Here is a 22565-nt window from a genome sequence, read left to right on the forward strand (position 1 = left end):
CCAGCATCGTCTGCAGCGGGCTTTAAATCGGTTATTCGGTTATCGGTTGTGCTTCGCAGTTCTCGTGTGCCGAAAACAGCTCCTCGTGTTATACATGTTAACGAGTTCAACAGTTGGCCGGTAGACAAAATTGTGTGCATGAACAGGAGAACACGTTTGCCACAGTTTAGTCGGTCTCTTTCTTAACGTTACTTTACATTTGCGAATTTCCTTTGATTCTCGAAGGCAGTACAATGGAACAACCGGTCAAAACAGTCGCTCCTAAGGTTAGTATGTTTATCTCCGCCACAACAATTAAAAATGCGCATTTTGACAGTACAATAACTGAGTTGTTATCCAAAATCATTAAATATTAGCCAATAGTGAAAGTACTGGAAAAACCAGAAGAGGAAATTGACATGTTTGAAACGTCAAATGCGTATTATTTTTTTTAGACAAAAAGCGAATGAACAGAATACAAATGAAATGAGAGAGGAGAAAGAATGAGATACAAGCGTAGTAATTCTTTTTTTTTCTCTCAACAGACTAAGGACCGAAAGCCTTTGCACATATTGCAACCAGCAGCCACTGATAACGAAACTTTAGTTGGAGCTGACAGGATTCTTAGATTTGCTAAGTCAAAAGAGACGAAAACAAAAACAAAACAGTAAGTTATCTTAGAACAACTTATCACTAATATAATACGATAATATGACAAAGCATCAAAAAGTAAACGTGAATTATAAATACAAGATGTATTGTAGGTACGCAATAGAAAATGTTGAGAAGGATACTGCTAAGTGCACAAAAATGACTAAGATAAGCAAGGCTGTCCAGACTGCACGAGAGGAAAAAGCGAAAATTGAAGTAGAAGATTTAACATCAGGTATACATGAAACAATTTTATTTTTTCGTTATTTACATTTTTTTATACATACTTTCAATCCAGATTTCATGTCAAGGAGATAAATTGTTATCAGGGTATTTACTTTTGTTATTTGCCTGATTTAGACGAGCCTAGCGAAAACTACTGGCAAATTGTGGCTGAAAGAAGACGAATGGCGCTTGTGAATGCCATAGAAGAAAATGAGAAACTGGCACAGTATATTGAAAAGTTGGAAGAGGAAAATCGTGTCTACAAGGAAATGTTGGACGTGACGAAAACATTTGTCGAAGTACTACAGGTAATATTGCCCGTAATATTATACCAATATTATATTCAACATTGAATCGTTACTTGACCTGTTATGCATTTCATTGTAGGAGCAAATTGAAGACGACAGAAGCGGCATAAATAACTCGTTAGGTGACAGCACTCTTTGATTTGAGTTAGCCCTCAATTCCTCGATGAAAACAAGAGAAATGAATAATACACTAGTGATTACGATGTTAATTTATAAAAACTATTTATATAACGTGAGCAAAGTGTTTGCTTAAAGTATTTGCCATTTTTTACATTTAGCCAATATTTTAAAGGATGACGTAAATACATTTCTCTTGCAATAGAATTATTTTTCACTTTATATTGGTATCACGCAAATTGTTAATCGCTAATATTAGAAATACACAAGTAATATGTGAAGTTAAAACTATCAACCTATTGACATGTATAATGCGGCGATAATAGGATGGTTGGAGTAAGAGATCTGTTTCATAATATCCTTGCAACGAAGAGCAGTCTTGCCTGGTAAATATGTTCCCAGTGCCAAGTGAAGCTAGATACAAATGTATAGTTATTAAGAATCAGGAAGTTATTTAATATAAATTTAAGAAATTTCTGTTTGTTTTCTACGCGTAATAAATTTTTACTTTATAACTTTTAGTCGCTTTTCTTTTACATGAAAACTCAGAACTTACCTGTGTTTCGAGCTCACGCGCAGTGGCATGCGTACGTCACTGTATCCCCCTTCCACGCGCATGCGCAGTCGTGCGATCGCCATGCAGCCTAGCCCGATTCGGAACAATCGGAACACTGTGTGTGTGTGTGCAGAAGCCATTCTTGTGTTTCCTGGGCAGTATTCGCTAGTCGAATTTGTTTCTCTTGTGCGATTGATATTGCAGTAAGGGTTTGAAGAATTTGTTAAGATGTCGGAATATGATAAAGTGCGGACGGGAAAGTTGATATTGAAAGGCGAAAGATTAAGGTATAACCCCGCGTTCCTTTATTACCGTCTCAAACGCGAAATAACCTAACCTAGCGGTTCAACGGCGTTTCTGTAGAGAAAAAAAACCTAAAAAAAAACATCGTTTCAAATTCGATAATTTTATTCGCGTTCCTTTGCAAATGTTTTCATTATTTTATATTCGTTGTTTCCAGGCCGAAGAAACGAAAGTCTAAGAAACAAGAAAGGGAGCAGGATGCCACTGTGGAGGATAAAGATACTCTTAGTCATGGTATTTATTAATTTTTTTATCAAGTCAAGCTTGGTTCCTTGTATTTTGATAGAAGTATTCAATTCGATTTCCGTTTGCGTCAAAACGAACGTCTGAAAAAGAGAACTCGCCGCTCGGTGCTCTGAAAACTATAATCGACTTATGTAAGTTGCCGACGGTTTTCTTTTACAAAATTAAAATGTCTTCAAAACGTCGCGTTAGGGTTATGTAGTATACCTGCATTTTATTTCAAAGGTTAGTAGCTTTTTATCATCGATTTATGCGATACTAAGTTAATCAGAGTCCACTGTATAATCTTACTTACCCTCTTCGCAAACTTATAAATAATCGCAATGCCAAAGATGGCACATTTAGAGGAAAGTCCTCTATTATAACATAGGATCCTAATATTAGCTGGTGTTCACTGAGATGTGCAAAGTCGGAAAGCCATGTGCAATGATCCAGGGCTTTCCACGCGAAGCAGAAACCTCACATTGTCCCCTGCTTTCTGTGCGTAGCAACATCAAATTACATTACAATTGCAGTTACGGATGCAGTTATGCGAGAAATCAAGCATTGCTTTCGCGATTTTTGGTTCCGCATTGTAAAATGATCATGAAAGCCTATTATGTATAAATGATCCAACTCCGTAACGGATTTTAGAGTAACGAGTGGCAATTCTTTTCCAATCCTGTGTTTCTACACCTGAAAGATATCAAATGCTTTTAGGAAGATCTAAGACGTTTTCATATGCGAATTTTTTATTTTACGTAAAATGTCTGCAACGTATACTGATGACGATTTTGTTTTATAGGAGGATGGTGGAAGGTTAAGAATGTAGCTGAAATCACCGGGACAGTGGCCATTGAATTTGGGAACCAAGCTTACATGAAGGCACTGGATAACGGATTGTTTACTCTCGGGGCACCGCACGACGAAGGAGAGGGTCCATCGCCGGAGGAAATATTAACAGCGTTTCCCATAAGCGAGACTAAGGTCGCCTTGAAATCAGGATACGGCAAATATCTTGGGGTCGATAAAAATGGTGTCGTTGTCGGACGAAGCGACGCAGTCGGTTCTATCGAACAGTGGGAACCAATTTTTCAAGTAAGTTAGAGATATCTGAATAGACATGAATCGTTTAATTAAAAAATTATTTTGCACGTGTCTCTTTCGAGTCAATCTTTTTATCAAAAACTGCAAAAGTATCCGTCTTTTCTTTTATCTGTTATCAGAGAAATTAATTAGAACATTGTCAAACAGAATTATAGATTTTTTACTGTAATATCTTATTTGTTACTGTAAACAAAAAGTGGCATATGTTATTTTATTACATGTCTATTTTTAAATAGAAACTATTTTGCATTACTCTTTAAGTATATTGATTGTGAATTTGAATTGTTTTGCAGGATGGCAAGCTCGCTATATTAAATAATACCGGATGTTTCATGTCTGTTACAAACGATGACGACATAGTTTGCCAGAATAGAACAGCTGGTTCGTCAGAGTATATTATTATAAGAAGTATAATACAACGTTCTCAGAGTCCTAGTAAGGATATTCCGAAAGAAGAACAAGGCTCACTTGCAGAAGTTGAAGTGAATTATGTGTAAGTATGATGTTAAATTTTATCAACAATTATAACAAATCGTAAAATTATTGATTAAACCCATTTATATCTTATTAGAATTTTTGCATGTTACGTGAACTGTTCCGTTGTTAATTTCTATCTTTTAATCTGCTAAATATTTAAAAGTACACCTTTCTGATAAATAATATCTCATTTTACAGGCGAAAGTTTCAAAAGTTCCAAGATAAGAAGCTAAGGATAAACAGATCCGATCATTCCGAGTTGGAGAAGGCGAAAGTACATGGAAATTTGCATGAAACTTTGTTAGATAGGAGAAGCAAGATGAAAGCTGATCGTTATTGTAAATAAATTTAGTGTTGTAATTACGTGTAAAATAATATTGTAATAAAGTGTAGTTTATAAAAAAATTGTGAAATACTATTTTTCACCTAAGTAATTATTTATTATCACATAAAAACGATCCCAAGATAAAAATATCTATTAAGTATTTAAATAAAATTTATAAAAGAGCATTTAGAAAAAAATATTGATATACAAAAATGTATGTGAAAAATTCAGAACAAAAATTCCCAACAGGTTTATTAGTAGATGTTAATTATTTAATCTAACAATTTTATAATAGCAAAAACGATTATCTATAACATTGGAATTGCAAATAAATATACTAAAAAGAAATGAAAAGGTTAGTCTAGATTTCTTTATAAATAAAATTACAATATACTGCACGAAATTATATTTATTATAGTTATTTTTATTCTTGCATGAAAGATGGGGTTGCAACAATGTCCAATATAAAAAGCATGTTCTATATCTAAAATATAGTTATATATAAAATTTCTCTACGTATATAAATCTTACATAAATCCAAAGTCATAAATTAGATTTTAACGTTCTATACAAAAATTCGGAATGTGCTTAAAAGGATCCCTCAACCATCTTTTTTTATCGACACAGTCAAATATAGTTTTTATGCTTGTAATTCTTTTTATTGGCCAAAAACAGCAAAAACCATATTTAACCGTGTCAGTAAAAAAAGATGGCTGAGAGATCCTCTTAACTATGATAAATACAGAAAATTATATTACTTTGGCTAGGTTGGCACATTTCGTAAGGAGATTCACAGAGAAAAATATTCAAGAATCATCTATTATGGTACAATATAAAGATACTACAAACCATTATACATATGTATATCTTTTGTATGAAGTGACTTGATTTTTTAAAAATATTACAAAAAGCCAAAACTTGTCAAAGATTCTCACGTGCAAAGATACACAAAATAACTATTCGGACAATCTTTGCCAAGTCCATGCCCTTTAGTCAATGTTCAACGTTTAAAATTAGTAGTTTGTATGCCTGGGTATGGGATAACGTAGTACTAGAACACTGTCAGCCGATATGATAGGCAACACGTTGTCACAGTGATGATTCACCAAATGACTTACGCTATCGAATACACGATCTTTTGTGCGGACCTGTAAATCAAAATTTGTGCTGCTCTGTATGATTAAAATTCAGAAAAGTATCCAAGTGCAGGTTTATAGTCGGTATTTTAGTAGTTACCGATTGCAAGCTTCAATTTTTCGTAATTTTGTCATATAAATTTCATGTTATACTTACGACGCCCTCAGGGTCAATTAACAACAAGTGTTTCGGGGTATTATTATTCATTCCAGTCAGAACGTACTGACCGGGAGAACCTTGTGACTCTCGAACCAGAAAATCGCCATCCTTACAAAGTGAAATAAAAAGCAAATATAACTTTATATATCGGACGATAAGAGATTTTTACATTCCACGATAAAAATATACTTACTCTGGTAAGCATAGATTCCGCCTCAGATCGGCTAACACTTCCGTGAAACCAAATTTCTTGTTTCAACTGCTGTTTCTGTGATCGGGGACTTAGTCTGTTCATATCCGATATTGCAGAACTGAACGGCTCTGTGATTTATATATAAAATCTAATATAAGTACAATAAACAAATAAAAGTTAAGATTGAAAATGGATATCTTTAATATTAGAATCAATTTTTTCATATAAAAATATACTTGTAATTGTAACGTAGTTATACGACAAATTGTAACTATCAAAATAAGCCAACATTATTTTGAAATCCTCATAATTTGGGAACTTTGAACCTTTACTATGAGCGAGAATAATAAAGCAGTAATTCTCTTACGCATATCGAAAACGTCAAAAAGTGACGCCGGGTCACGATGATTGTCTCTGTTTGCAGCTATGACACTGTCATTCACATAATTGTGCTCAGACATTATATCTAAATTCGCTGCTGGAGATATAGTGTTATCTGAGTTTAAATCAATCAGGTTCCCAGTTTCTGCAAACAAACAAGATAAAGTATAAGAATAAAAGTAAAAAAGAAATTTATAATGTAAAAATTAAATTACTATTCATTATTAAATCTTCCCGCATCAAAGAAGCATTTTGCAAAAGAATATTACCTGCCAACTGCTGATGTCTGTCCGCGGCAGACGGGAATGAATCAACCGCGGTACTTTGTGCGTGAGTGCGCGACGCATGATTTTGATGATGCTTCAGATTAGGCAGTGTGGATGCTGTAGGCAAAGGAGGTACTGGCGGTGGGCCAATATCCGGCGGTACTTTCCCCGGCAAATCGTTGTAATAATCCCTGTCCGCCTCTCTGACACCGTTCAGCACGGGGCTAACAAGCAAATACGCAAAATTGTAAGTAAACGCCGTTATAACTCTTGATCTAGAAACGTCATTTCCACAACTTACTGCAGAGAACTTGGTTTTGTAAGAAACTCTTTAAACCTGAGCTCGAACGCTTGTCCGATAGTAGATATAACATCCTGCGCTAAACCACCTGTGCACTCGAGCACGTAACAAGCGCGCCATTCTTGCATATTTTTAGCAACATACGCAACGAAATCCAGTATTTCCTGTTACATAACACGACGTAGCATTAATTTTCAAAGCGACACAATACGTGTAAAAAATTAAATTACACAGCTATATATTAATATAATTCATATTTGACGAATATTGTGGTCATTATTAATTTTATACAGCTATAATTCACACATGTAGAAATATAGCCAGATGAAATGTATAAAAGATAGTACGCAATGTGCGCATGTATGCTCTTTACCGTATCACCGCCTGAAGCAAAGGATATGCGTGGCATATCATGTTTCGCAATAATATGTCCAGTCTCAATATTAGTCAAGGATAAACTGCAACTACTAATGGTTAAAGTAATGCTAGCAGCGCTGTGCTCCATGCGAGGCTTATCCGCTATGGCTCTCAGCACTTTCCTGTCAACCTGCTCGGGAGAAATTTAATGAAGATTGTAAAGATAAATATAGAGGAAAGTCCGCTATCATGAGATAGGCTTCTAATGCGAGATAGCAGGTTTTCAACGTCCAAATTCAATAAAAAATTTTTCTTCGCGACGATTACACGATATCGCAATGAATTTTCCGTTAACAGATTTCGCTCCAAAAGTAATCAAATATATTCATGGTGGAACCAATAGATGCTTATTAATTCAACAGAACCTCCCCCCCCCCCGCTATCTTATATTAGAAACTTGTCCCATAATAGGGGACTTTCCTCTGATCATCTACAAGTATAATAATTTTCTATGAGGTCTAGTACCCTTCTTTTCTTGTCAGCAGACTTCAATCCGGCAGCCTCGCAAACTCTATTTATGCATTCCCTAAAAACAAGGTAAAAGGCTGCTTACTGTACGCTCGAAAATATCCACGACAAAGCGCGTTGTAATTCAAAATCGTGCTTGGTAACTTACTTAGCTACGCACGAGCGCGTTTCAAAATCTAAGCTCTTCATCGACGTATATACTTCGAGACATCCGATATACTGTAATTTAAAAAAAAAACAAATGTAACGAATAAAGTGAATAAAGTTGGATCATCGTTCCGGTACTTGGAACTAGGTGACATTTCTCAACTAATTTCCCGGCGCTTACTGCCCTTCCCTTGTCGCTTTCATCTCTAATAGCTAAGGTGTGACGCTTTACCCCAGAGACATTCGTGCTTCAAGAGTGATAGGATCACAGCCTCCTGAAGTAAACTTTAATGAGGCAAGTCTGAGAACTCGTCGTACTAAATCATACTAAAAAAAAGCATATTAACAATTTTATGAATATCAAAATCTATTATTACATAATCACTATGTATAGTAATAATGCATGTATTATATATGTGTGTGTTTGGCAGGAATTTATATTAACAGTATATAAAATGGAAAATATTGAAAAAATTACGTAAAATAAATAAAATACGATAAAATATTACCGTGGAAGATAATGTATTGGAAAAATATTAATTCCAATTATTGCTAATATAACGGCAAGGAAGGAAAGAATAAATTTCAATGAGTACTTTAATATTCAGAATAATACAGACACGCTCTTGAAGCACGAACATTCCTCACGTGCAACAATATAAAGAGCCTAGAAGCTTCAAGCTCTGCCCTGAAAAACCTTTTTATGAACTTTGTTGCTGAGATGCGATAAGGGAAGAGAGGTAATAACAGAACTTTCCTCGAAAGACAAATAGCTGCTCTGTTCTCGCATGTTCCGGAACCGTAAAATATATTATTTTTCTTTTCTATAAATACAATTCAAAAGTATGTCGATGAATACAAAGGGCTCGTATTCTGGATCCCCTTTTATTGATAAAAGTTAGTCGGATTTTTATTAGCTGAAAAGATGGTGTCCAGACACTTGTATCGATAGAAAAGGATTCAGAATATAGGCCAATAAAGCCAAGGGGTTCAATTTACTAGAGTAGCTTTGTCTCTTTCTCCCCTTGGAAAGAGATAGAGCCGCTCATTTTTAGCATTTTCACTATATTGTAAGATACAGAATTGATGCCAACGTGTAAATATCAGAGTCACCATAAAATAGACAGGAAAATAATCCTTAGAAGTAAATATAATAATAATACATATATTCAAGAGTTAATATAAAATATATCCAAGTATATAAATTAATATATAAATGCGAAAAATTCAATACATATTAATATAAATTAATGTGTGAAACCAAAATGAAAATTTGACTCCTCGATGATATTTACGGTGCGTTCGCGGAGCGCGCTATTAACGCTAAAAGTATCGTCTATCAAAGATAGAATGACGCTTTTCAGCGCTAATAGCGACTTCGTGAAATTAGAAACATAAAAAATGAAATATCAACTGTTTGCACTATGTAATAAATGCAACGCCTCATTCTATAATAACTCGATAATCAAATAAGAGACCTTTATTTCTGAAAAGGCTGGATTTTATTACGTGTCGTTATTTAAAGATGGGGAATGATGTAAAGAAATACAATAAACTCTTGGAAATATTCATATCAAACTCGACAGTCTGGAATGAAATGTGATGCCGAGTATAGCTGAACTATCGGACGCAAAGGATTAAAAGTAACGTGATAGTGATTAAATTTGTTTGCATTATTGAGTAAGTATTAAAAATTGGTCTCATTAATATTATTACTTCCTTTATTTCTTCCGATAAAATTTTATGCTTAATATTGTTTGGATATAACATTCTAATATAAAAAATAATAAAGTACGTAATTTGTATATTCAGTTTAGTTGGCGCCATTTGATGATATCATTACTTTTGTAGAGAAGATACTTAGGGGGCAGGAGATAAAAATGTTTTTTTAAATAAAAGATCCAAATAATTTAATTATATGTATAATTCTTGATTGAATGACGCTTATACTTGGCGTCTTTTTTTAAACCTTTTTATTAAAAGTAACGCGACAGTGAACATTTTCAGATGAAAATTTTTTCCATGAGCATGGCAACACCTGGGGATCAATTCTGTATCTTACAATAGTGAAAAGTGAGCGGCTTTGCCTCTAAGGAGACTGTTAGAAAGCGACGAAGCTATTCACTTTTAGTATGCGCAAATTCTGCCCTTGCAGAATAGTCGATTGGTTATTAGTTTAGCCAATCAACTTGTAACTTTTCTGCAAGAATTCGCGCATACGTTTCTCCTGCGAGTGAATCCAAGCATCTATCTAGCTCCTGAGGCTCGATTCTTGAATTCATTCGAAGGAGAAACGTACGCGAAAATTCTATTACAGACAAATTGCAAGTCGATCGGCTATTCGCATTTTTAACTAATATTCTTCTTCTCTTTTCTTTCAGTAAAAATAGAAAGAGAAGAGAAACGCTTGGAAGCATTTGCAGCAGCAGCAGCAGCAGCAGCTTGATCGCAGCCTAGGTGTGTCTTATCAATGAAATAACAGATAACGTACCTTCACTGTGTAACTGATCCCGTCCTTACTCACTAGATGGTCCGGATGCAACCATCCTCTGGCTGGTTTACTGATAAAACTACTGCCACCCGTGGCCATTGCTAAATCGACAAATACAAATGTCACTGTTGCATTATACTCTTAGCATAAATACCGCGACAATTCGACTCCGAGCGATTTTTCTCGGGATCATCACTCGCGGCCGCTTGCGAACGTTAAGAAATGAATGTACGTCCGACAATCTTGAGAATACAACGTCATTATTACGCGAACGGATTAACAATATGCAAAACAACGATCGGTCCTGCCGAAGATCGACGTGACGTTTCAACGTCTCCCAGCGTCTCTCTCTCTCGAGACACGTCGGGAGGAAGTATGGAGCGCTTGATCGAGCTCAAAGTCGGGCACGCAAGGTGTATACTTTGCGCGTGTAAATCACGCCCAGTGGCTCTTTTCAAATTGTCAACGTCGAACTGCCGCGATCGTTGAACCGCCGGGAACGCCCGCGGACCGCATACCTGGATGAATGATCCACCGAACCGATCCACCAGCGATCCGACTGTTTATTAATTGGTCGATGACACGTCGATCATTGCACGAGGAGCGACTGGCCGCAACACGGCCACCGACTCATCACCGACAATCCCACCGATGATTCTGACGTCCGCCGAGCGCGTGAGGGAACGGATCATCGACACGTATCACGTACACCATAGACGTGAACTGGTGTGCCGTTCGACGCATGGTGGAAAAAGCAAGGTGTAGCATTGCGCATAATGGCGGCAGCTTTGGCGGTTAAACCAATCAGAAGGTGACCCATTTTGCATCAAACGCATTGATGGAAGCAGCCATATTACTTTTCTTGCAAAATGGGTCGCGCGATGATTGGCTCTTAAAAATTGAACGAGTGCGCAGCGTCGGGAATGCTTCACCTTGCTTTTTCCACCATGGTTCGACGTACGCGAAGCGATACAAAATTCGTCTCGTGATTCGATTCGCTGGATCCAACGGTATGCACCAATCAGCCCGTGATCGGCCGTTGTTAATGGCCGCGTTCAGCAGACACAACTGTTGAGTGAGCGCTCAGTATGATTAGTCAATACTTTTAGATCCAGCCAATCATATTGGCCGCGTTCAGCAGACACAACTGTTGAGCGAGCGCTCAATGATTTCTTAACATGATTGGCTGGTTCTAAAAGTATTAACCAATCATACTGAGCGCTCACTCAACAGTTGTGTGCCTGCTGAACGTCGCCAAGTCCGTTCTTCTTAGTTGATCTTTTGGGCCATTTATCTTTTCATTTCTTTTTCGCCAAAGAGAAAAAAATGGGAGAAAAGAGAAGTGCTGTTTAAAAGAACATAAGCTTTAAGCCTATCACACAATGCCAGGCAACAGGCAACAGGAACAGGGAATAGAATTTTTGACGCGTTGGATTCGTCGGAAATTTTCCTTCAACCAATCCAACGCGTCAAAAATTCTATTCCCTATTCCTGTTGCCTGTTGCCTCGCATTGTGTGATAGGCTTTAGCTGCGTTCAGCAGGCACAACGATGATTTCTCAATATGATTGGCTGGATCTAAAAGTATTAACCAATCATACTGAGCGCTCACTCAACAGTTGTGTCTGCTGAACGCAGCCATTGCCTGTGTTAAACGGCGAACGCATGTGAACTAGTCTTAAGTGTCGTGACGCGCCACGATGCCCACGATTTAGTAGGCGGCGCATCAATGTATTCATGAACATCGGCGAAGAATTGAGCGGCGTGCTCGGCGCGTTGCTCGCTCCTTCACGTTCGTCTTTTGAGAGGCGCGGTACGCACGGACTAATCCGTCGCAATCGGCGATATAACGTAGCCAAGAGTGATTCAAAATGACCGAGACTCTACAGCTAAGAGGCACGCTTCGTGGCCACAATGGATGGGTCACGCAAATCGCAACGAATCCGAAATATCCGGATATGATACTGTCGTCTTCACGTGGCAAGTATCGCCCGTTTCTGGTACCATACCGAGACTTCGTCCCACCCGGTCTTCCATCTTTTCACGATTCTACAGTGAAATTCTGATTTCTTACCTGTATTCTAGTCCACCAGTACGGAACTTTTTTAATTTAACTTTTTTTAAATTATAATTTTATCGTACCACAAAATATGATTCAAGCAGGTAGCTTTACACATGTGTAATATTCCATCCATCTGTTCGTTACAGCAATTATTTAACTATGGGCGGCTTCGCTTAAACTTTTACACAAAATCTGTATTTTACTTGTATGTGTTGGTTTATCGTTTACGGAATGTACAATTCTTCTCGTGTTCTCTTACCCATAATCTTCAAATTCTCCAGTCTTTTATAAAGTGTATCAAGCCAACAATTATCCGTATTGATGCTTCACGTGTCGCCGTTTTCCATTCCAGACAAGACTCTGATCGTATGGAAATTGACGCGTGACGAAGCCAACTATGGTATCCCGCAGAAGCGTCTCTATGGTCACTCGCACTTTATCAGCGATGTAGTTCTCTCGTCCGACGGCAACTACGCCCTGTCCGGTTCGTGGGACAAAACCCTGCGCCTCTGGGACCTGGCGGCTGGTCGCACGACCAGAAGATTCGAGGACCATACCAAGGTGTGACTCCGCTCATCGCGACGACGCACGATTCGAATTTTCCTCGTAACTGAGACGAAGGATAAATCTTCCATGTTACAAAGACATTGTCGCTTTGTAATATGAGATTTTCTTTTCGCTCGTCTTTGACTGCGGTCGAGCTGCCGCTGCAAATGCACCGAAGCGTTTCTCTTCTCCTTTTGCCTTTACTGAAAGAAAGGAAGAGGAGAACACTTGGAAGCACTTGTAGCGGCAGTTTGACCGTAGCCTTTAATTATGACGAAATAGTCTCGCGGGAAATATGACGTGTACCCTGAAGCTTTTTTTTTATTTTTTTTTATATTGAGAAATAGAAGAGGTAGGCACTGTCTAATCGGCGATGCCGTAAGTATCGACCCGACGTTTACCGAATTAACGGACAGTGCGTACATGTATCGCTTTATTAATTGATCGCGAGGTCTGTTTCCGTCAAATACAGGATGTTTTGAGCGTCGCCTTCTCCGTGGACAATCGTCAGATTGTCTCCGGCTCGCGAGACAAGACGATTAAACTGTGGAATACCCTGGCCGAGTGCAAGTACACCATTCAGGACGACGGACACACAGACTGGGTCAGCTGTGTGCGCTTCTCCCCGAATCACGCGAATCCCATCATCGTCTCCGCGGGCTGGGATCGCGTCGTCAAGGTAAGAACGGGGCTTGGAAGATTCGCGAACGCGAGAGCGCAAAATGTTGGATAAAGATGATGGAGAACTTACATATATTGTACACATGATATTTCTATGAGTGTATGCGGATATGGGACTGACTTTGGCTGCCAAATAATACTTGATGCTCGCGCGATAGGTTCGTTAGTAACCGGAACGATTCACATTCCGTTTCAGGTCTGGAACTTGACGAACTGCAGGCTGAAGATCAATCACAGCGGTCATACGGGATATTTGAATACCGTGACGGTATCACCCGACGGATCACTCTGCGCATCGGGTGGAAAGGTGCGTGTGATATTCATCGTGTCGCGTTTATCGAAACGCGCCGAGCGTACAAACATTCGATTCTGTTCGCAGGACTGCAAAGCTATGCTGTGGGATCTGAATGACGGCAAGCATCTCCACACGTTGGATCACAACGACATCATTACGGCGTTGTGCTTCAGCCCTAATCGTTACTGGCTGTGCGCCGCGTTCGGACCGTGGATTAAAATCTGGGATCTCGAGACGAAAGAGATGGTCGAGGAACTCAAACCCGAGGTCGTGTCCGCGACCAGTAAAGCGGAGCCTCCGCTCTGCTTGTCTCTCGCGTGGTCCACCGACGGCCAGACACTGTTCGCCGGGTATTCCGACAATACCATTCGTGTCTGGCAGGTTTCCGTATCTAGCAGATAAGCACTTTGTAATAAAAGCTTAAAATCAATTCTCAACCAGTATTTATGACTTGTTATTTACAATTAGACGATACGTAATCTACGATGTCTACAATGTACAGAATTATAAGATTACGCGTAGGCCCGCTGTCGTCAGCAAGTCTCAAACTAATCGCGTCTATTTATCTTTATTCTGGTCTTTGCTAATCTTTTGTTCCAACTTTTGGAATTCCTTCTCTGCAATCTTGTCCGTCTCGTCCTCCACTTGTATGACCCCCAGCACTTCGGGGATGTAGAATTGCATCATATTTTGCACGCCGTTCCTCAATGTTACCACCGAGCTCGGGCAATTCGTGCACGAGCCCTGCATCTTCAGTTTCACAATACCCTCCTCGAAACCCTGTTGCGATTATAAGAAATAATAATGTGTTACGTTCGAGATTACCGAATGAAAATACACGACCTTTAAGGGCCTGAATGCCATCATGTACACTTAAGGTTTCATGTTTTAAATTTTGGTCTTAAAGTAACGCACAACTCTTGTGACTTAAGAATACAAGACAGCCATTCTGCTCAGGCCCCAAGATTTAAGCGGGACACTTGCCATAAATACAATGTCGCCACCATCCTCTTGGACCGTGGGACGAATTCGCGTGTCCAATAATTCCTTTATCATCTGCACGATCTCGTCGTCCTCCGCGTTAATTTCTACAAGGACAAAACAATCGGCATTTAATTTATCCCTCGAGCACACCGCGCGAGGATTAAATTGTGAACCGTACGCGTGTCCGCCGCAGGCTGAGAGCTCTCGTCCATGACTGGCAATCCGCTCGCGAAGAAGTCCATGACGATGGCAAATATCTCCGGCTTCAGCAGCTTCCACTCCACATCCTCGTCGAGCTTCGTGACCGTGATGAAGTCAGGCCCGAAGAATATCGCCTTCACCCCCTCGACGCGAAACAACATTTTCGCAAGTGGCGAGCAGTACGCGTCCTTGGCGCTCGGAAAGTCCTTCGTGCATCCCTCCCCCAGCACCGGTACACCCGGGATAAATTTTAGACTGTTCGGATTCGGCGTATCCTGCGTTTGGACGAACATGCTGCGTCTCTGTTGCTCGTGTATAAGGGGATTCCGTTTAGAGGTCAGTCTATAAACCGGGATTTCGTTGCTGTGCAAGTGCCTGACGCTGCTAGGCAGAGCTCTGGAAAATAACATATATAAATGACTCGCTGTCTTTTAGGGCCAGTTTCACAAACGTCAGTTAACTGTTAACCAGAGTCGACTTCCTATATTGTTATTCAAGACCCGGTTTCACCAAATGTCGTCTAACTTTAATCTTGGTTTAATTCACGTTTGTCTCTTTCTAAAGTAACAGTTGGAAAGACACAAAGATCGAGTTGAGCTAAAGCTTAAAGTTAAACAACGTCGGTGAAACCGGGCCTAAATCTTCCTTCCCGCAGACAGCCAAATCCATGAAAGATTCGCGCGGTACCTGCTATAAATTTTACTCGTGAACACGAAGAGAATACAATGACAGACTATGGAAACTGCTGAATCTGTCGTTTTACAATTTAAACAATATATTCTATTAATCATAATGATTTCTATTTGGTAGAATCGGGAGCAGGCATGGGTGAAGCCAACCTGCTGTAACACCACGCTCGAATCTGCCGACAAATTGCTGGCGTACTTGACATTCTGCACGCTGGTTGAGAAATGGCATCCCGTTAACAAAATTCTAATATATTTCTGCTAACAAAAATTCGACAAAATTTATAGCAAGATCTGGTTTCGGTTTGACTATCTGGACCAAGATACTCGTGTACAGTGTACACTATGGTTTTCTGTATACATGGGAGAAAACGATAAAATCGCCCGCCTAGAGCGTAGGGAGGTCCAGGTTCAAACCCTGGCTGAGGTGATACTTTTCGCAATAAATTTTCTGTGTGAAAAACACATCGCCAGTCATGGTCGATTAGAAGCTTGATCATTGTTAGTCATTCGCTCGCGTCAAATAATTGTTGATCTCACGTTGAATAGTCTCGCGCCAATGACATCGTACTGATCGCAGGTACATCTCGCTTCACAGCAAGTTTATTGGGCATCCTGAAAAATATAGTGTTTACAAACTTATGCTTGTCGGCAGAAACACGGCAGAAAAATCTTTTGGCAAAGGGTGAATTACTTACTGCGCGCATCGCTCGTTCGTTAACGTTCTATATAACGCCGGCCGACTGGTATGAAACGATCTCACGATCTTATCCATTGTCGCTTCCAGCCGTCTCTCCTCGGACTCCTATCAAAAGTCGCTCCTCCTCTCTGCGTCCGCTTCGCCGACGCACGCACACGCGACGCCCGGACGCCTCAGCGACATGCGTGTTTCTCTCACGCGTCAAAGTTTACTGGATATGATTACAGCAACGCAATATTGCAGTTTGTTTCGCAAATCCAAACGACACTGTTAGCCACAAATGTATATAAACTTCCGCTTGGCGAAAGAGCTCCGTATTATTTTTGTAACCTAAAAGAATTGCACGCCAATCAGCTTCGAGATCTAGAACGTCTCGTTTCTGGTCGCAGCCACTCGCAGCAAGCGCGCGACCGGAACTTCCGCTATACAAAAAGAAATTTGTACTTGGGGCATATTTTATCATATTTTTCGATTAAAATATTTCCGAATGGACACGAAATTTCGTAGTATTGTTAAAGAATGTAAGTATAAGTTTCAGAATTGAAAAATTGACATCTTAACCGACATTCAATATGTGTATATAAAAAAAAGATGTACGTGCAACATATAAAATATAAATTACACAATGTTCCAAAAACCCAATAGATACATGAAAAAAATACAAAATAATCGCAAATGATGACGATACCGTAAAATCATGTTTACAATGTACAGAAGTGGAAATCGTAAATCAGGAATCGACTCGGCGTTTCCTATTTACTATTTGCTAGTTCCGCAATTGTAAACACATTATGGTCTTTTACTATATAGTATCATTCACGATTTTTATTAAATATCGTGTCTAACCAGCGCAAGTTTTTCATTTTCTATACCTACACCAAGGTTCCACTCGGAACGTTGAGCGATTCGCACATTTTCTAATCTAGAAGAGAGAATTTTTGACACTTGGACAGTTTACATTATGCGATTGCATCATCGCAAGGCCCAAGCAATATATTGATCATGCACTTCGTACAGGCAGGAAAATTACATGATCAACAAACACTTCACAACGGTCGATATAAATTCATCGTCAACCACCAGGGTATAATTGCGAACATCGCAAATTGCTCTTATGGACTATCTCGTAAAATCGAGATATACGGGGGATCGAACCTGGGACCTGCCAATTTCGAATCGATGGCTCTCACACGGAGCCACACGTCACCCCCTTAGGCGATACGTTTCAACAACGCTATATCCACTCATTCTTTGCTCACTTGAAATTCAAATTTAATGATGCAGACATTACATTCAACTTGCGGCAAAGTTGGAAAGAATTCGTTCCAGTAAACGCTATGCATACAATAGACAATATTAAACTTATATACCTACAGATTATTGAAATTAAACGGTACTTTCGTCCATTTGTTTTACAAATCTTCAATTTGAGTAATAATTAACTGCAGACAGTATGCCGATCTCAAATTTACACGTGACTTAGCACAGGGATGACAACTCAGAGTTTCATGGAAATCTTTTTAATAAGATTTTTCTAAATCAATCTGCTATCTCATTAAAATTGGACGTGGCCGAAATATTGAAAATTGTTAAAAATTCAAACTCTTATTAATGTTTTATTAACGTTTTATTATTTTCAAACGCTGAGAGGCAGACTATACTTTCACAAGTATTTGGTAGTTTGAAAACAGCCCAAACTGAAGACGACTACGAATAAAATAGTATTGTTATTAATATTTGTGTAGCAACTATACATATAATGTTATTAAAAATGTATTGTTTTTTACAACATTATGTATTTATCATTTCTGAAATATAAACCATTAATTTATTTCTAAACTTTATATTATAAAAACTTATAACAATTGTTTAGCTTTTCATTTTTATTTATTTTTGTTATATTTTTTTGTGTATATAATTCTCATATCTTTTTGTAAACGTATTTAAAGTTTAAAGATAAATTCTGATATAAATATTGATTTCATATAAATAATCAACATATGTTTCTTATCACTTTTGCTACATTTAATATTATATATTTTGTTTTCTTAAGATTACATAGGATAAAAATAAAATCTTTGAACAAAATTGTGGCAATAACATAAAACGATATGACAATGACAGTACTTTTAATTGCTTCTCAATATTAAATAACATATCGAGGCGGATTGATAAAATGAAGATCATTATATACTACAGAATCGTCTACATCGGGTTGGCCTAACGAACGTTCTTTACGAATTCCTCCAAAAACTATCAGTTCTCCCCTGCCCACTACAAGAGAATACAGAATTCTCTCATCGGGGCCCGTATGGTCGTTTTGCTTTAAGGGAATCCACAAAGCGTTGCAGTCGTCCGAAAGAACATTGGTAATGTCCAATACAAATATCGACAGTGTGTTCTCAGCCTTTTTGGATACTTTCGTCAGCTGTGTGTTAATTCGAATTTTCTCTGCCATCCTCCTTAGCGATTCCAATTGACGTTGTCTATTTATTTTCATATTACAACGCAGAGGCTGATCGCGAAACGCGGCCATGCTCAGAGTATTATCACTGTAAAATGGTACTGTTCTTGGGAGACTGGATGCTTGCGATGAAGCGTGCGCATTTTGCGAATGTGACCTGGAGAACGCTCCATGCCGTCCATTTATATTTTCATCCTTGTCCACGGTAGATAAGTTTCCTTGTCTAAAAATTCAATTAATTAACAATAATAGCAGAGTTGTTACAATCATTTGTCGGTCGTGACTCTTTAAATGCTATATTATATGCAATAATAACAGTGCTATGTTATATTATTGTAATTGCATCAGACCTTTCAGGCAAAAAATTTGATTCGCACAAACGTGGTGACGTACTCCTTTGACAGGTGACCTTTTTCAGCGATGAGATACTCATATCATTTGGCTTGGTTTGACGTCTATTTTTGCCAAGTACAATAACATAATTCCCCACCTATAGAAACAAGTATTATGAGTATTGAGCTCTAGCAATACATGCACAGGGTATTTCCGAAAAGTGGCGATAAACTTGAAGCGATTGCTCAAATTGAACAACTCTTGTTAAATAACTTGTGTCCAACAATGGCCCTTTAAAACGCTAGGCACTTTTGTTACACACGTTGATGGTTTTAACTAAAAATTAGATACTACCTTACAAGCTTGATGACACCAAATACGTGTTGGCGCCCATTCTGTATTGTGCATATTGACTTTCCTCCACGTCCAACACACACCTTCCATCGTTAACAACCAAGCATCATTAATAGCAGCATTTGGTCCTGTGCAACCTCCTGTATATTTTTAAACATAATTATCTAATTGTTCTAACATTTTAATGGAAGTTTCTCAATCTAGTGTTACTTATATAAGTTAAATTAACATTTCAAATTTCAAAATATGTAATCTTGAGAACAATTAAGAATACCAAGCACAAGTAGATGCTTCTCCCCAAGTTCAACCTGTGACTGGCCGTAACGTGGCTGCGGCTTCAAGTACGATGTATTTTGTCTATGCCAGATGTAGGAGTCTAAATTTAAGCACCATACATCATTGGTGCTGTTATAAAACAAACAATGTTGTACGTAAATATATGCACACGCGTGTCTCGTTTCTCCGTCCATATGTATGTAATTTTTTACAAATATACCTGAACCCATTGCTGACGCCACCAAAAACGACCATCAAGTTCCTATGTATTGTTGCCGAATGTGCGGACGTTGGCGGTGGAGTCTCTAACGTGTTTATAGCAGTCCACTTGTTTGATTTTATAGAGTATATATGTAATTCGTTAAATAATTTCCATTGCTGAAAAAAAATTGTCTCTTTTGATATATTTCATTATACAAAGAACGCTTGACTGACTTTTCCTCTTCTCGAAAATGAGGACTGTATTCGGAAAAATTCATTCCATCACTTATTTTGAGCCACTCCCTTCCCAGTTACACTGTGTATTTCAGCCCACCCTGTATGATATTTTCTTTAATTATCACAATACAAATAATCGTGACTAAAATAAGTAATACAAGCTGTAAAATAATTTGTATAACATTACAACGCGTTTGTCTTCTAGATCATGATTCGATCATATAAATTTAATCGAAAAGAACGCTTTTATAATATTTAATATAAATATAACGTAGCTGAAGTGGTACAAGGGGGAGTCGAAAAAGAACAAAAAGGAACGGAATGGTAAGGGAAAGTATGGAATATTGGTGGAACAGGACAAGGAAACAAAAAGAAAAGAATAAGGAAAGGACACATATGCTCCATTTACCACTTCTTGACAGGGCAACAAGCTGAAGCGGTGTGCGGTAAAGTGGAAGGAAAATGAAAAGGAGTGAAAGGGAAAAATAGGATACAGAGCATTGGAAGGACGGGACAAGGATAAGAAATGAAGAATAAGAAGGAAACGAGGAAGAAAAATCACAAGCTTGGAAAAAGAGGAAAGCACAAGACGGTGAAGTAGAAGGAAACGAAAAGGAGTGAAAGGGTACAGAGCATTGGAAGGACAAGGATACAAAATGAAGAATAAGAAGGAAACGAGGAAGAAAAACCACAACAATCTGGGAAGAAGATGAAAGGACAAGATGGGGAATGATTGAGGAAGAGAGAGAAGCTTAGGGAAAACAGAAAATAAGGGTAGTAGGATTTTTATTAGGTCAGAGTGCGGATAGTAAAGGTATGAATGGGTCAAGTATGTGACTGTAAACCCAAGTCCCACTTCTTGGCTGTATATGCCGAGACGCAATAAAGTTTTAGTCATCTTCTCGTCAAACGGTCACCTGAAGTAACGGATATGGCGACGGATGAGACCATCCTCCGAACAAAATCAAGCTGTTCTTATAATAAAGCATCGTGGCGCAAGCTTTAGGCGACGGATAGCTGCCCATGGTGATCGGTCTGACCCACGTCCTCGTGCCCAAATCCAGCTGCCACAGGTCATTGAACGTCGTCCACGTAGCGGTGCAACCGCCAAAGACGTACATGGAATTGCCGTATATGCAGGCAGAATGCGAGTGTCTCTTTGCGATGCTGGATATCCAGTGCACAGGCAACGAATTCCACAGCAAGGAGCCAAAGGCGACGGACTTTTGGAAGTGGGCTTCATTGTGGTCTATCACATCTGGTCAACAAGATACACGTCGAATGTACATTACGGCCCACATTCTGAATCCTCTTTTATCGCTAAACGTGCTAATAAAATTTGGCTTTGAAGGATTCTCATTGGCTGGAAGGTTCTTTTCCGGGCGCTTCCATCAATAAAAGAGGATTCAGAATATGGGCCCTTGTGTACTCCAATGCTTTTACATAACATTTATGCATTGGACATGCAAATGAGTACGCGAAGGCTAATGTAAAGGAAATGTACGTACTTTTGGTGGCGCGGTACCACCGTTTGCAAACGAGCCTGCACTCCTGGAGATCCTTGTAAGGCGGTATCAAGCTGAGAATATACTCCAACAGCTCGTCGGGCAGATCGTTGATTTTACATTGCATGTTGCAATGTAATTTTGGAGCAACGATTACGAGGGTGCCGTGAAAATCGACTGTACTACGCGGGAGACTCTCGGGGACGGGGATGTCCTCATTTCCTCATCAGGATGGACAGCAGCCTGCGCTCAAAGAAACTGTTCTCTCAAGGTAACGCTGCATGAATGTTTTTATTTGACGAACGTGTATGTACGCATATTCTTAATCGTACAGAATGATTTTGACAGTTTCACGGAATTGATAAGCGTTTGTAGTAGCGCGTGGGACATGCATGCGTGTGTAAGTCAAATATACTGAAAAATGGCTCTTTACAGCACTGTTTCTCTATCAACTGTCAGGCCACAGCCGCAGATTGAATACACGGGGCTAGGTATCAATCAGGATGGTTGACCGTAGGCCTCGAAGTGAAGAAAAATACAGGCCAGAAGTATAAAGCCGGGTATACAATAGTAAGCACAGATTTCTGCTACTTTCGAGATGAAAAGTGAGGCAGGAGTCCCGCCATGTCTTGTTAGGTAAACAAAGTAGTACGTGCGCGTCATGGCTGTCCACGCCTCCACGGTCCAACGGGTCCAACGGCACACGATACTCCATTTCTTCTACTGGTTTGCTCACGAGAGCCAATCAGAATTTAGCTTTGAGTCACCTGATTTAAGCCAGGTATTCATAGTCCGTGCTTATATTTAAGGG

The 22565-nt window shown here is 38.9% G+C and overlaps 6 protein-coding genes across 9 annotated transcripts; 3 read left to right on the forward strand and 3 right to left on the reverse strand.

The window, feature by feature from the left end:
* The first annotated feature begins 23 nt into the window (after positions 1-23).
* Positions 24-1620, forward strand: LOC105565410 (geminin-like). Of its 2 annotated transcripts, none has more exons than XM_012018582.1 (5): positions 24-266; positions 525-646; positions 744-865; positions 991-1163; positions 1243-1620. In XM_012018582.1, exons 1-5 carry the CDS (start codon positions 234-236, stop codon positions 1300-1302), a joined length of 510 nt encoding a protein of 169 aa, XP_011873972.1. In that variant the 5' UTR covers positions 24-233; the 3' UTR covers positions 1303-1620. The 2 variants fall into 2 exon arrangements, with proteins under 2 accessions (XP_011873972.1, XP_011873973.1); XM_012018583.1 differs by having other exon boundaries at positions 24-245.
* A 326-nt stretch (positions 1621-1946) lies between these two features.
* Positions 1947-4344, forward strand: LOC105565411 (protein FRG1 homolog). Its single transcript, XM_012018584.1, has 5 exons — positions 1947-2123; positions 2297-2373; positions 3167-3459; positions 3762-3961; positions 4144-4344. Exons 1-5 carry the CDS (start codon positions 2065-2067, stop codon positions 4289-4291), a joined length of 777 nt encoding a protein of 258 aa, XP_011873974.1. The 5' UTR covers positions 1947-2064; the 3' UTR covers positions 4292-4344.
* A 317-nt stretch (positions 4345-4661) lies between these two features.
* Positions 4662-10964, reverse strand: LOC105565412 (SHC-transforming protein 1). The gene is made up of 11 exons (XM_012018585.1): positions 10749-10964; positions 10231-10331; positions 7741-7811; positions 7590-7650; positions 7081-7254; positions 6708-6871; positions 6410-6630; positions 6127-6285; positions 5760-5887; positions 5564-5674; positions 4662-5418 (listed from the first exon to the last, which is right to left on the reverse strand). The coding sequence occupies exons 2-11, from the start codon at positions 10327-10329 to the stop codon at positions 5284-5286; spliced, it is 1323 nt and encodes a 440-aa protein (XP_011873975.1). The 5' UTR covers positions 10330-10331; positions 10749-10964; the 3' UTR covers positions 4662-5283.
* A 1013-nt stretch (positions 10965-11977) lies between these two features.
* LOC105565414 (guanine nucleotide-binding protein subunit beta-like protein) lies at positions 11978-14256 on the forward strand. Of its 2 annotated transcripts, XM_012018587.1 has the most exons (5): positions 11980-12209; positions 12644-12852; positions 13310-13516; positions 13715-13825; positions 13898-14256. In XM_012018587.1, the coding sequence occupies exons 1-5, from the start codon at positions 12101-12103 to the stop codon at positions 14213-14215; spliced, it is 954 nt and encodes a 317-aa protein (XP_011873977.1). In that variant the 5' UTR covers positions 11980-12100; the 3' UTR covers positions 14216-14256. The 2 variants fall into 2 exon arrangements, with proteins under 2 accessions (XP_011873978.1, XP_011873977.1); XM_012018588.1 differs by lacking the exons at positions 13310-13516; positions 13715-13825; positions 13898-14256 and having other exon boundaries at positions 11978-12209; positions 12644-12858.
* LOC105565413 (NFU1 iron-sulfur cluster scaffold homolog, mitochondrial-like) lies at positions 14240-16724 on the reverse strand. Its single transcript, XM_012018586.1, has 5 exons — positions 16383-16724; positions 16225-16299; positions 14976-15394; positions 14798-14901; positions 14240-14593 (listed from the first exon to the last, which is right to left on the reverse strand). Exons 1-5 carry the CDS (start codon positions 16457-16459, stop codon positions 14372-14374), a joined length of 897 nt encoding a protein of 298 aa, XP_011873976.1. The 5' UTR covers positions 16460-16724; the 3' UTR covers positions 14240-14371.
* A 1540-nt stretch (positions 16725-18264) lies between these two features.
* LOC105565415 (F-box only protein 42) lies at positions 18265-22392 on the reverse strand. Of its 2 annotated transcripts, XM_012018590.1 has the most exons (8): positions 22188-22392; positions 21758-21997; positions 21167-21507; positions 20032-20189; positions 19810-19940; positions 19536-19675; positions 19199-19338; positions 18265-19071 (listed from the first exon to the last, which is right to left on the reverse strand). In XM_012018590.1, the coding sequence occupies exons 2-8, from the start codon at positions 21879-21881 to the stop codon at positions 18531-18533; spliced, it is 1575 nt and encodes a 524-aa protein (XP_011873980.1). In that variant the 5' UTR covers positions 21882-21997; positions 22188-22392; the 3' UTR covers positions 18265-18530. The 2 variants fall into 2 exon arrangements, with proteins under 2 accessions (XP_011873980.1, XP_011873979.1); XM_012018589.1 differs by having other exon boundaries at positions 21758-22392.
* Between the last annotated feature and the right edge of the window lie 173 nt (positions 22393-22565).

The sequence above is a fragment of the Vollenhovia emeryi genome, unplaced genomic scaffold (genome assembly GCF_000949405.1).
Source record: "Vollenhovia emeryi isolate VEMERY1.0 unplaced genomic scaffold, V.emery_V1.0 DF939152.1, whole genome shotgun sequence".
NCBI classification, from domain to species: Eukaryota; Metazoa; Arthropoda; class Insecta; order Hymenoptera; family Formicidae; genus Vollenhovia; species Vollenhovia emeryi.